Source organism: Centropristis striata, chromosome 1, assembly GCF_030273125.1.
Source record: "Centropristis striata isolate RG_2023a ecotype Rhode Island chromosome 1, C.striata_1.0, whole genome shotgun sequence".
NCBI classification, from domain to species: Eukaryota; Metazoa; Chordata; class Actinopteri; order Perciformes; family Serranidae; genus Centropristis; species Centropristis striata.
Window position 1 is genome coordinate 1969711 of NC_081517.1, and position 13978 is coordinate 1983688.

General features: G+C 35.1%; 1 protein-coding gene across 1 annotated transcript; it reads right to left on the minus strand.

The window, feature by feature from the left end:
* Positions 1-728: 728 nt before the first annotated feature.
* tk1 (thymidine kinase 1, soluble) lies at positions 729-10524 on the minus strand. The gene is made up of 7 exons (XM_059326456.1): positions 10332-10524; positions 10108-10139; positions 8915-9028; positions 6984-7077; positions 5129-5218; positions 4775-4894; positions 729-2131 (listed from the first exon to the last, which is right to left on the minus strand). The coding sequence occupies exons 1-7, from the start codon at positions 10395-10397 to the stop codon at positions 1949-1951; spliced, it is 699 nt and encodes a 232-aa protein (XP_059182439.1). The 5' UTR covers positions 10398-10524; the 3' UTR covers positions 729-1948.
* Positions 10525-13978: the final 3454 nt, after the last annotated feature.

Genomic DNA, 13978 nt, shown 5'->3' on the forward strand with positions numbered 1-13978 from the left:
ACAGTGATTTTTCTTTTATGTTAATTGGCATTTTCATTAGATCAATTTGTTAAAAATCAAAAAATCAAAGTCCAAGTTTTAGAGACGAGTAGGGTTTGCGATGCCTACAGTTGCTTTGTAAAAATCCTGGTCGCTTTGGGTGGTTTGATTTGTTTTTCTGTTTCCAAGTATTTTTTTTGACAGTTGTGAAGTTACCATGGTTACCATGTGGCCTTCTGCCTTTCATCTTTTGTCTCATGGTGTCAGAAGCACAATAGTGATTTACTGGAGACTTTTTTGTTTATACAATAAATTAATTCACAAGAGATTGTTGTGTTCTTGTTCTGTAGTAGCAGGTTTTTATATAGTAATAGGATGGAGGAAATACTTTTTCCACTCCAAGCTGCCAGCTCTCTGCAGCCTGGGAGCCTGCCAGGACTTAAACAGGTTATTTTGGTCTTTGTGTGATACGTTACCAAATGCCCTCGCATGCTAGTTAGTGGAGGAGTTAAAAACATGTAGTGGATTTTTTTTTAAATGGGGAGAATCTCTAATCTCTAATAAAACTGTTATGAAAATATAGTTTGATTTTAATTTTATGTAAAAGAATACTTCATCATGGAAATTAACATTTGTATCTGAATTAATCACTTTATCTTGAGTTTTTGAAGATAATTGAGAATCCAAAGGCTGAGAAAATCTGACAGATTTTAGTAAACGTAGGCTGTTGAACAGTAAAAACCAAAATATCAATATCAAAATATTTTATAAACCTTTTCACAACTCAAACAGTACAGGTTATACAAGTTTCTAAACAGATGTGTTGATACAACTTTGAGGTTAAATGCAGTCCCCATTTACTGCAACTCATCAAGGATTTACCGTTTTTAGTTTCTTCGTTCAGATATGTGAGAGAACCAGTTTAAAGTATCAGGGCGAGTAACTGATACTTTAATTTAACCCATAAGAACCCAGGGTGACACCTGTGTAACAAACACTTTAAATCTTCTAGAATCTCCCATATATATTCAGCTTTATGCTTCACATTAACTCAATAAATCCCTAAGAGACGTATAATCAACACCCTGGTGTGGTGGACAAAATGTGGCTGTGACTGGAAACAGAAATTTGAAACATTTCAAAAGCTTATTTTTTGTTACGAGGCTAAGTTTAAACCCATTTAACAATTCTAATCCGTTAATAGGGTGTCCTTTGTTGCATTTAACTTGTTCTGACCATATTTCCTGAACAAATTAAAGTCACAATTTTGATACATGTTATGGAGATGCAAAAGGAAAAGTCAAATTTTTCTCTCTTTAAGCAGAAAATGTGTTTAGTTTTTCCTCTATTTTAAAATAATAAATATCCTAAGCATAAATACCATAAACGCCCAATGTAGCGTATATGTCACATCACAGATCTTTGACATTTAGAGGTTGTTTTTTTTAAACATGGAGAAATGTGTTCTATGTGGTCCACTTATAGAACACATCATTTAAGGATAACTGGGTCTGGGTTCCTTTAATTTAAGGATGTAAGTGAGTATTCCTTTAATAGTACTCCTAACCTGCCTTACATGGTAAAACATGAGTCAAAACTTCCATAAAGAGCATCTTCTTTATGAATATTGAAATACTGCATTTACACATGTACAATACTTTGTTAAAAATACTTTAAAATTAAAAACCCAAACCTACAACAGTGAGTTATTAGTTTGTGTACTCCGTTTCAAGTGCATTGTGATTTCCCATTAAAAAAAACCTAAAGCCTACATAAAATACAAGACATGAAAATTAATTGGCTGATGAAATTCAATTATTTAGCACCTAAAAACCAGGAAGATCCCAATCAAATCAAATCAATCAAAGTTATTGTCCAATAAAATACTCCATTGTCTGCGCTTTCTCACACACGCAAAATATTTGATTCCCGGCTTCAAACACTTCTGCATCAAGTCTTATTTTAGTGTTCAGAGATGGAGAGAGGAGAAAAGCTTCCTGGGAACTTGTGAGTCCACCAGTTTCCCTGTGAGAACTTGTTGTGGAGTCTCGTTCCTGAAGGGGGCGCTGTTCTCTTTGTCCACCACCACCAAGCCTCCGTAACACTTCCTACACACCGCCTGGTACTTATCAGCTCCACCGATCACTTCCACCTGCAGCACAGAGAGAGAAAAAGATTACTCATGGGTTATATATGAATTTGAAGGAAAAAAAAAAAGGACTTTCACCAAATCTACCCACTTCTGGGTTGGACACCTCAGTAATTGAGTCAGGCATCTCTTTAAAACATTGTCATGTCAAAAATGTTCATGCATTTGGATTTTTAGTATTTAAGGGTGCTTTCACACCGCTCGTTCGATTATTTGATCCGCACCAGGCAGTAAAATTGTTACATTGTAGCATACAGACTACTTGTGGTCCGCGTTCACACATGCAAACGAACCACATTGGTCTGAATGATGTTTCGTCATCTTCCGGTGGAGCGAAACGTCATCTTTTCACAATGGAGCGAAACGTTCACACACACTGTTTCGTGCGCTGGTCCTTGCTTTTTATATCGTCAACATTACCCATTTCTGGCAAAATATCCAGTTCTGGAATGAGTCGCGGCTGCAGCTGGAGAACAATCATCGGAAATAATGGATCCGGCGAAGGCGCATATCACGTCATTTCAGGCAGAGGAGACGCGCTATTTTCACTAATGCTGTCCTGCTGATTTGGATGATATTGTTATCAGTATGCGTACTCTGAGAAGTATTTTGAAATGTATGGGGTTGGATCGAATGAAACATGTCTATTACAGATTAAATTCATTTCATACCAGTGTTTCCCCAACATTCTTTCAGCAGCTGCGCAACACATGGCTAATTTGAATATTCTATATATATATATATATATATATATATTATTGGAGGTCTCGGACCGCTTGATTTCAACTCTGCTGTTGGTGTGAAAGCACTCTCAGGATGCTTTCACACCAACAGCAGTTGGTGCACACTAAACAGTCCTTTCGAACCAAAAGCTCTTAGTTCGCTTCATTTTCATCGGTGTGAAAGCATCAATCGCACTCGGGTGCGCACGAAATCAAGCGGACCGAGACCTCCAATAAGAGGTGGTCTCTCTCGGTCCGCTTGATTCCGCACCAAATGCCAACCTCTGGTGGGGTCCCTCTGGTGAGAACGCAAACCTGGACCAACTCAGGTCTAAACCAACTATTCGAAATGCATCAGTGCTTAATTTGCGTGCTGCGTGTATATTTCCCTACATTCATTCAGCAGCAGTGCAAATCGTGTGTGACCTACCAACAAATGGCAAATTTGAATATTCAAATTAGCCATGTGTTGTGCCGCTGCTGAAAGAATGTCGAGGTATGAAATTAATTTAATCTGTAATATACATGTTTCATTCGGTACAATCTCATACATTTCAAAATCCTTCTCAGAGTAACATACTGATAACAGTATCACCCACTGTGTTCTATAAGTGCAGAATCTCACCATGTCTCAAACCAACTTAAAGTAGAATTTAATTAAATCTTCCAAACAAGCCATAGCCTATTCAGAAATGGGTAATGTTGACGACATAAAAAGCAAGGACCAGCGAAACGTGTCGTTCCATTGTGAAAGTTGAAATTGCCGCTAATTTCCACCGGAAGATGACGAAACGTCATTCAGCCCAATGTGGTTCGTTTGCATGTGTGAACGCGGACCACACACAGTCTGTATGCTACAATGTAACAATTTTACTGCCTGGTGCCGACCAAATAATCGAACTAGCGGTGTGAAAGCACCCAGATTTTGGTTGAACTACCTTGACAAATCATAAAAGTTCTTTATCTAAGACTCAGAAAAGTATTCTGAAACACTGTATGCCAAATTCAAGCACTTTTCTGCATCTTTAAAAGTGCAGTTGAGATATCTCAGCACCATACAGCTGTGGTGAATTACACCATTACATTAAGTTCATATACAGGTGCAATATAGAAAAGTTTATTTATGTCAGTAATTCAATTCAGAATGTGGAAATACACATAATATAGATCGATTACACATAGAATGAAACATTTCATGTCCTAATTAATTTACTTTATTCTAATTATAATGATAATGGCTTACATTTTATGAAGACCTAAAATTCAGTGTCTCAAAAAAAAAGTAATATTACAAAAGACAAATTTAAAATAGTATGTAATGTAATATATGACTCAATACTTGGTTGGGGCTGTTTGACTTGAACTACTGGAAATTGACTTTTCCATCATATTCTAATGTATTGAGATGCAGCTGTAATAGGATTATTTCACTCCTCCAACACATTAAATTAGATGTTATTGTGCTATAAAACAGCCAAACTCATGTTTCGTGATGGTATTCTACAGAAGGGTGACAAAGGAATAAACATAATTTCAGGCTTTATTTATAATACAATATACAAATTATACAAAATTATTATTATTATTATTATTATTATACAAAAACCAACTCAAAACCCACCTTTTCAAAATAGCTTACAATACCTGAACTCATCTCTGTTTAGTTGTTTTCTTCTGTATTTTGTGTTTGTGTGTCTAATTTCCTGTCATGTAAAGCGACTTTGAGTACCTTTAAAAGCGCTATAATTTTTTTTTTAATGTATTAATATTCTTTTATTTATGTGTCATCAGGTTGTTGGTAGACCAAGTCCATCCAAGCTACTTTTAAACCTTAAAAATGTCACATTCAAGTGCTTTTTAAACAATTACAGCACCTGTGGAAACCCCATTATTGAGAACCTTTGTGAGGTTTTTGCCTCCTCACCTCCTTCTCGGCTCCTATCCTCTTGGTGTAAGCAGCTTCTTTGTAACACTGCATGCAGACGGCGTGGAGCTTCACCACGCTCTCCGCTAGAGGGATGAGGTTCAGGATGTTTCCAAACGGCTGCAAGAATGAAGAGGAAAAGCAGAAAAGCAGTCAGTAATTACATTAGTGACATTAAATGGACAGAGTAGCCTCACAATAGAGAGGAAGAATGACCATTGTGGTCGTGCTGCTCATGCAGATTGCTCATTCCTTCCTTAAAAATGTGTTTCTTGTCTCGGACATTTTTGTGTCTGAAACACAGTGGTGCTCTGTCTGCCTGCAGCCTGCACACAGACACAAACAGAAACTCACCTTTCTCTGGAAGGTTCCATCCAAAGCAGCTACGATGATTGTCTTCCCTAGATTGGCCATCTCTTCACAAAACTCCACTGTGTCTGGAAACTACGACACAGAACAAGTGTAAAATTAGTCAAACAGTAATTACTATATCGACTTATCGTTCGCTATATAAAAATGGACACAATAGTTTTTTTCTGGACTCGACATATTGTCGTTTACATTTGTGACTTTTTGTGTGGTTTAAAGCAGTAGAATCTCACACGCACAGTTCAGATCACCCAAAAAAGAAACAAAATGACCGAAAAAGGACACAAATTGACCAAAAAAAGACACAAAATGACCGAAAGACACAAAATGACCAAAAAAAGAGACAAATTGACCAAAAAAAGGAAACAAATTGACCAAAAAAGACACAAAATGATCAAAAAAAAGACACAAAATGACAAAAAAAAAGACATTAAGTGACCAAAAAGGCTAAAACACATGAACACTTTAACACAGTGGAGACAGAGCTGACTTCCAAAATGATTTGGCGACCCCCAGAAATCATCTCAAGACCCCAATTGGGGTCCCGACCCCAAGGTTGAGAACAACTGGTTTAAAGTAATGCTGCTAATGTTTGACAGGCAGGACGAATTGCTGAAAAAAAAAAAACCCAACTATATTTCCCAAGCAGCCATTCCAGCTGTTTATATGTTATTTTAATAATAAAATAATATAATACATCATGATAACATCATTGCAATGTTTTGTTCACAGAGCCTGAAAGTCTATTTTATTTGTTTTGGTTGTAGTTTATTTATGCAAGTTTTATTTATCCAGGATACTTTAATATTTCTTTTCCACATTTCCATTTCCAATGTTGAATATTCTCAAGATTTACAAATTAATTGCTGTGGAAAAGGAATTACTTATTATGCTCTAATATCGTTATAAAACTAAAACGACATTGATACAATGATACTATTGTTTATCGTGATAGTTTCTGGGAAATATATCTTACTAAAAAATGTGTTATTGTGACAGAGATACAATCTGTCCTGTGTGAGACGTCCTGGTCTCTGTGGGGTTTAGTCACTAGACAAAGAGTAGGAAAGTAAGTCACAAGTTTTAGAACACCCCAATTTTTCCATTTTTTTATTGAAATTCAAGCAGTTCAAGTCAAATGAACAGCTTGAAAGGGTCCAAAGGTAAGTGGTGAACTGCCAGAGGTAAATAAAAAAAGGTAAGCTTAACCAAAACTGGAAAATAATGTACATTTCAGAATTATACAAGTAGGCCTTTTTCAGGGAACAAGAAATGGGTTAACAACTTAACTCTATGGAGTCTTGGGCTATTTTGTCCAATTTTTAATTCTTTTCATGTCTTTGTAAGTCATTTTGTGTCTTTTTTGGTCATTTTGTGACTTTTAGTATCTTTTTTTTGTCATTTTGTGTCTTTTTTTGGTCATTTTGTGTCCTTTTTTTGGTCATTTGTGTCTTTTTTTTGTCAATTTGTGTCTTTTTTGGTCAATTTGTTTCCTTTTTTGGTCAATTTGTGTCTTTTTTTTGGTCATTTTGTGTCTTTTTTGGGTCATTTTGTGTCTTTTTTGGTCATTTTGTGACTTTTAGTATCTTTTTTTGGTCATTTGTGTCTTTTTTTGGTCATTTTGTGTCTTTTATTAGTCCTTTAGTCCAACATAAAATGTGATTTTGAATCTTTTTTTTACTTTCAAAACACTATCATGCTCAATAAAGAATTTTAAATGTTGCAAATGTGCATTAATTTCAGAGTACACTGAGACATTAAACTGCATCATTTTCAATTAAATTCTGGAAAAGTTGGTGTGTTCTAAAACTTTTGACCAGTAGTGTGTATATATACTTACAAACTGTCCCTCATCGATTCCTATGACGCAGGCTTGTAATGCCAGAGGCCGGATATCTCCCAGACAGCTGGCTGGTACAGCAGACATTGTGTTTCTAAAAGATTGGACAAGATAAAAAGGAAAAACTTAATTTCAATCAAAGGGGAAATGTGTACAGCCAAAGATGTTTAACCCATAAGAACCTATGGTGACACCCGTGTAACAAACACGTTAAATCTTCTATTTATTGTTACTAGCTAAGTTTAAACCCATTTAACAATTCTAATCCGTTAATACGGTGTCCAGTATTGCATTTAACTTGTTTTGACCATATTTCCTGAACAAATTAAAGTCACAATTTTGATAAACAAAAAGACACATGGTTATTTGTATTTATTTATCATCGATTTATTATTATTATGCTACTTAAAGACAAATCTAAAAAATAATTTGTTGTTAAACAGAAATAATAATGTCACAATTTTGATAGATGTTGTCATCTAAAAAAAGGCAAATTTGTGTCTAGTTTTTTTAAATTTTAAAATACGAAATATTATTAACATAAATATTATAAAACATAAATACTATAAGCACCCAATGTAATGTTTATGTCACATCACAGATCTTTGATATTTAAGGATAGTGTTTTTGAAAACACATCAGAAATGGTGGTATATCCCCCATAACTTTCCTTTAAGGATAACTGGGTCTGGGTTCTTATGGGTTAAAGTTAATCTGATAAATACTTTGCTGATGACTTCCTGTTGTATGTAGAAGTCAAACAAAAATCTACATCTACCAATGAATCTCACCACTAGAGGTCCTCTTGTGATAAGGGTGAGACAGATCACTCCTCACTGTATCTGTATGTCTATTTTCAAAAGCAAATTCTAACTTTGTCCAATTCAAAATAAAATGTTCACTTTTAGACAATAAGCTTATTGCTGTACTTAGATATCCTTTCAGCAAACCCACTTTTCATTTTTTTTTTTTTTTAAATAACCTCTATTTTACTCTCTGCAGTTCAGTACATGCAAACAAATATAATTTCATGTTTCTAATATGCATGTTGTATTTGTTCTTGTAGGAGAACTTGCATAAGGAGGTGTACAAATTAAAACTGAACTAATGAAGAAGGTTACAAAGACTAAAGGTGTCTTTTCTGTTGATGTATTGCCACATCCCCAAATACAAAAAGTATATTAATAAACCGTTGCAATTAGCTAGTCTCCCATTTATCCTGAATCGGAATAAACTAGAGATTGCAGATGGTAATTTCATTGTGAAATCCACACTAAAGGCTTGGGACATGATTAAGAAATGGGAAAAAAGAATTGATGTTTTATCTCCAATTACTCCAATTCAAAGAAATACAGATTTTCTCCCAGGTATGACTGATAGTGGGTTTGCTCTGTGGGAAAGTGCTGGAATCACAACTTTGAAAGACTTATTTGAAGGAGACAGAATGATGTCATTTGATCAATTAAGATTGAAATATAAGCTGTCACACACACATTTCTTTAGGTTCTTGCAAGTCAGAAGCTTTATACAGAATCCAATTCGGCATAAATTTACTTTGGAAATGTCACCAATTGAACAACTACTATACAAAATACATAACAATAAAGCTATAGTAAGAAGATGCTATGAGGCCTTTCATAAGTCCAATAAGACTAAAAATACAATTATGCAAAAATGGGCTCAGGATCTTGGGGTGGCAATAGATGAAGATATGGAGGCGGACATATGGGAGCATGCTAACAACATCTCCATATGTAATAGATAGATATAAATAAAAAAAATATAGATTAAACAAAAAAAAAAGAGAAAATGTTGTATATGTGAATAAGTTGTGAAACATAATTACTAATAAAGATATACTTTAAAAAAAAAAAAGTATATTAATGTTTATATGAGCTGATACAAAAACAGTATTAAATGAAGAGACTCACTGATCATGCGTGGCCATGCCTGTGTCAGAATAACGTGTGTCTTTGGCATATTTGATCACCAAGCAGTTATACTGGGCTATCTGGAACCGGCGCACTCTTCGCATAAGTTCAGTGCTGCAAAACAAAAAGGCAATAATTTAGTTAACATCAGTGAAAACCCCCATATGCACATTTTAGCATGAACATGCAATGGTTACAGTGTTTTTTCTAAAGTTTTTATAGAAATCTTTGCTGCACATATTTGGCGGTGGTGGGGAGGTTTCGTTTTTCAATTAAAAATATGCAACTTCACATCATTATGGACCATTATTAAAGACACAAAATGACCAAAAAAAGACACAAAATGACCAAAAAAGACACAAAATGACCAAAAAAGACACAAAATGACCAAAAAAGGAAACAAATTGACCAAAAAGAGGACACAAATTGACCAAAAAAAGGACACAAATTGACCAAAAAAAGGAAACAATAATTAAGACAATAATTAAGTTAAAATCAGTGAAAACCCCCATCTGTACATTTTTGCATGAACATGCAATGGTTACAGTGTTTTTTCTTAAGTTTTTATGGGAATCTTTGCTGCACATATTTGGCGGTGGGTGGGGAAGTTACGTTTTTCAATTAAAAATATGCAACTTCACATCATTATGGACCATTATTAAAGACACAAAATGACCAAAAAAAGACACAAAATGACCAAAAAAGACACAAATTGACCAAAAAAAAAGGACACAAATTGACCAAAAAAAGGAAACAATAATTAAGACAATAATTAAGTTAACATCAGTGAAAAAAACCCATATGTACGTTTTTGCATGAACATGCAATGGTTACAGTGTTTTTTCTTAAGTTTTTATGGAAATCTTTGCTGCACATATTTGGCGGTGGGTGGGGAGGTTGCGTTTTTCAATTAAAAATATGCAACTTCACATCATTATGGACCATTATTATATGATATTATTAGTGTAAAGTGCAGCTAAAAGTGTGCTGCTATAATATAATATAACATACTGTAGCAGCTGTAGGTTTTATAACACATGAAGACAGCTGGAGCTGGTAAACAATGGAGAATATTTGGCGGGATGTTACAGTCTGGGCGCAAAATATTGTTTCAAACAGTGAATATGAATAAGAACAGCTAGCTATACCTGTAAATAAACATGCTGTTGTTATGTTTCTGAATGCAAACTCACCTTTTTCCTGAAAACATCGGTCCAAAAATAACCTGCAGACAACAGCAGAGGAGGGATTTTAGTCACACTGAAGCCAGTAAAGTTCAGCAGAAAGTCAATGAAACATGGCATTATTATTAAAAAGACACCTCACATTAACTATGTCCTGTTTACCTAGATTAATGCGTTATTATTATTATTATTATTATTATTAACAGTAAATGTTGAATGAATGAGATACGAACCTGAATTTGTCCTCTGGCTTTTCTCGGTGAGTTTGGAAGAACTCTTGGGAAATCGATACACTCCATTTCTATTTAAAGAAGCTACAGTTAACAGAAAACAAAAACTATTGAATAAATAACAGATATATTACTATCTAAACCGCACAGGAAGACTTTCCTTAGGCACAAATGTTGAAAGTGGCGCGCTGTGCTCTGCTTTATCTCAAATTCAACCAATGGGCGTACTTCTTCTTCTTCTTCTTCTTCTTCTTCTTCTTCTTCTTCTTCTTCTTCTTTGGAGTTTAATGGCAGTGGGCATCCTTAATGTTGCATTTACCGCCATCTGCTGGATTTTATTTCCTTCTCATTTCCCTTTTATTATAATCCTTTAATTAATCCAGTTGAGATAAGGAATCTCATGATGTTTCTCCTTCCTTCCTTAGTTTTCCCACATTCTATTAAATTCTTGAAACTGTTTCCCTCCATTCCTTCCCTCCGCAGCCCGATCCTCATCTCTTCCCTCTCTCTTTCATATCCAGCACATGCTATCAACACATGTTCCACTGTCTCCATCTCCCCACAGTTACACTGCCCCGTTGGATGTTTTCCTATTATACTAAGTGTATTATTCAGTTTACTATGTCCTATTCGTATTCTGCTCATGATGACTTGCTCTGTTCGGTTGTCTCCACAACATCCCACCTCTCCTACTACACTTTGTAATTTATATAAATGTCTCCCTTTCTCCTGGTTCTTCCAGTATTGGTTCCATTGATTGTTTATTTCCTTCCGTACTAAACTTTTCCCCTCTGTTTTTGATAATTTTACTTTCATTTCCACCTCCTCTTTCTTTACTGCCTCCTTAGCGGCTTTATCTGCTTTTTCATTTCCTTGAATTCCTAAATGAGCTGGAACCCACATGAATGTTATTTCCCTCCCCTGCTGTATTAGTCTGGATGTTTTTAGCAATACTTCATATAATATTTCCTGATGTGACTCTGCTTTCCTGCTTTTAATGCTTAAGAGTGTTGACACTGAGTCACTACATATTGTTATCTTCTTGTCCCTCCTCTCCTCCACCCATTCTATTGCTAGTAGTATTGCACATAATTCCACTGTATATACACTTAAGTGATCTGAAGTTCTTTTAGACATTTTGACATGATACCTGGGAACCACTACCAATGGGCGTAGAGCCACGTGACACGCTTTGAACCAACCAGATGTGAGAGAAATGAGTCGCTGACCAATCAGAGCACAGGTCATACAGTCAGCCTGGCGGGTAGAGAGAGGAGCCGTCCATTGTTGTTTTTTTGGTCCATAAAGCTTTTGTGTAGCGGATGATCCGGGTATTTAAAGATATATTTTTTTTAGACCAGTCTGTCTAACCGCCTTCATCTCTGTGTGTGATGCTGCAGCATAAAACAACACACTACCACCACAGACTGATAAAACATCTGCAGCATCCAGTTATACACCTAGATACTTAGAACTTGGCACCACCTCCATGCAGTGGCGGTTCTTCACAGGGGCCTCCAGGGGCCACTGCCCCTGTGAAGAAGCCTTTGGCCCCTGCTGTGGCCCCTGTGTCAAATTAATAATAAAATGATCCATTTATAACGATGAACAATGGAACAATTCTTACCAATTTTTGTTCAAACAATATCTCATTGTACACAAAAGGAACCCAGAATGTTACATTGTATCATAGTTTAATTGTGCAATAAAATATTGTGTGTATATAAAAAAAAAGATCATTCTGACTGTACTGCACTTTCAAAATAAAGTTGTTTAAATCAATTTGTATCTTCCAAATATACTTAAATGAGATGTTTAGATAAGCTAAAATAAAGGTTTTGAATGCTTAAATATCATCTTTGCCATTTTTTAATGTGCCCCTCTGATTAAACACTGGCCCCTCCTTGGCCCCCACAGTAAAATTGGTCTAGAACCGCCACTGCCTCCATGTCCACCCCACAGGTATTCACTGGCTGAAGGAGGGGCTTGAACCTGTGGAAATCTATGATCATTTCCTTAGTCTTTGAGGTGTTCAGTAGGAGATAGTTCTTGTTCTCCAGTCACTGAAGGCTTTTATCAGATCCCTATATTCAGATTCCTGTCCATTCCTGATACACGCCACAATAGCAGTGTCGTCCAAGATAGATAGATAGATAGATAGATAGATAGATAGATAGATAGATAGATAGATAGATACAGTACAGGCCAAAAGTTTGGACACACACTGGGCTTTCCCAAATTGTTTCAAGGCATAATAATGTTAGTGTATGTAAACTTCTGACTTTGAAGAAAGTAATAAAAAATTGTCTAAAAAAATCCTTCTCTCATTATTCTGGCATTTAGTAAATAGAAATAATTTTGGTAATCCTAACGGACCTAAAACAGGAAAAGTGATTCTCTGATTTCATGTCAGACAGTGAGAAAAAAAGCATATGTGTCTTTTTATATAGTGTATGTAAACTTCTGGTTTCAACTGTAGATAGATAGATATATAGATAGATAGATCACTTTATTCATCCCTGAAGGGAAATTCGGTTGTCACAGCAGTCCGGTATTCAAGTACAATAAAATACAATAGAATAAAATACTGAGGTAGCATAAATAAAAACAACAATAGAAAAAAACACAGAATAGAACAAGAACAAGGACACTTAAGAAGTTAAAAAAAAGAACATCAGTTGGTAGGATGGTTGGCAGATGATGGTAATTATTAAACTGGTGATATGATGCAACAATGCTATAGTGACTAGACGGTATATAATAATAATAATAATAGTACAGTATATTATATATAATATAATATGTAATAATAGATAACAATATAAAAATAAAATGAAAAATATAAATAAAGTAATAAGTAAAATAATATGATATATAATAATAATAGTAATAATAATAATAATAATATATAAATAAGGCCGGTATAATAATAATAATAATAGTAGTATATTACAGTATATAGTAATAATAGTAATGGCAGCAACAGTATATATAATAATAACAGTAATAATATTAATAGCATAGCAAAGTGTCGGGCGTAGATTTAGTGCATTTCAGTAATTGAGTACTTGGTTCTGGCAGAGGTAGATGAATTATATAGTCTTATTGCAGAAGGAAGTACTTCTGGGTGTACTAGTTGCGTTATTTCACAAAAACTACACTGTTTGGTTTAGGGACCAAAAACACAGTTCCCCAACCTGACATACTGTGGTCTTCCTGACAGGTAATCTGTGATCCAGGAGATGAAGGAAAGATCCACTCCATCTCTGTGAGCTTGTTTTTGAGTATGTTGGGTTGGATGGTGTTGAATGCACTTGAAAAATCAAAGAACATGATAAACATAAATGTCCACAACTGAAAGAAAAAAATCTCAAAATTGGCCTTTAACTGTGACAGTAAATGCCAAGAGTAATGAAAAGTTTTGGAATTGTTTAGGGAGCAGTAGAATAGTAGTGCGTCAGTTTACAACAAACCATTATGAACCACTTATATAATTCAATACCATTTACAAATGTGCATTATTTTGTAGTTTTATATCAAGTGCCATGACTTTTACTTCCCACAAAGCAGCTGTGCAGTGTCTGGTTTATCTGCAGGACACACTCTCTAAACAATGGCAGCAGTGGCGGTTCTTCACCAGTTTTACTGTG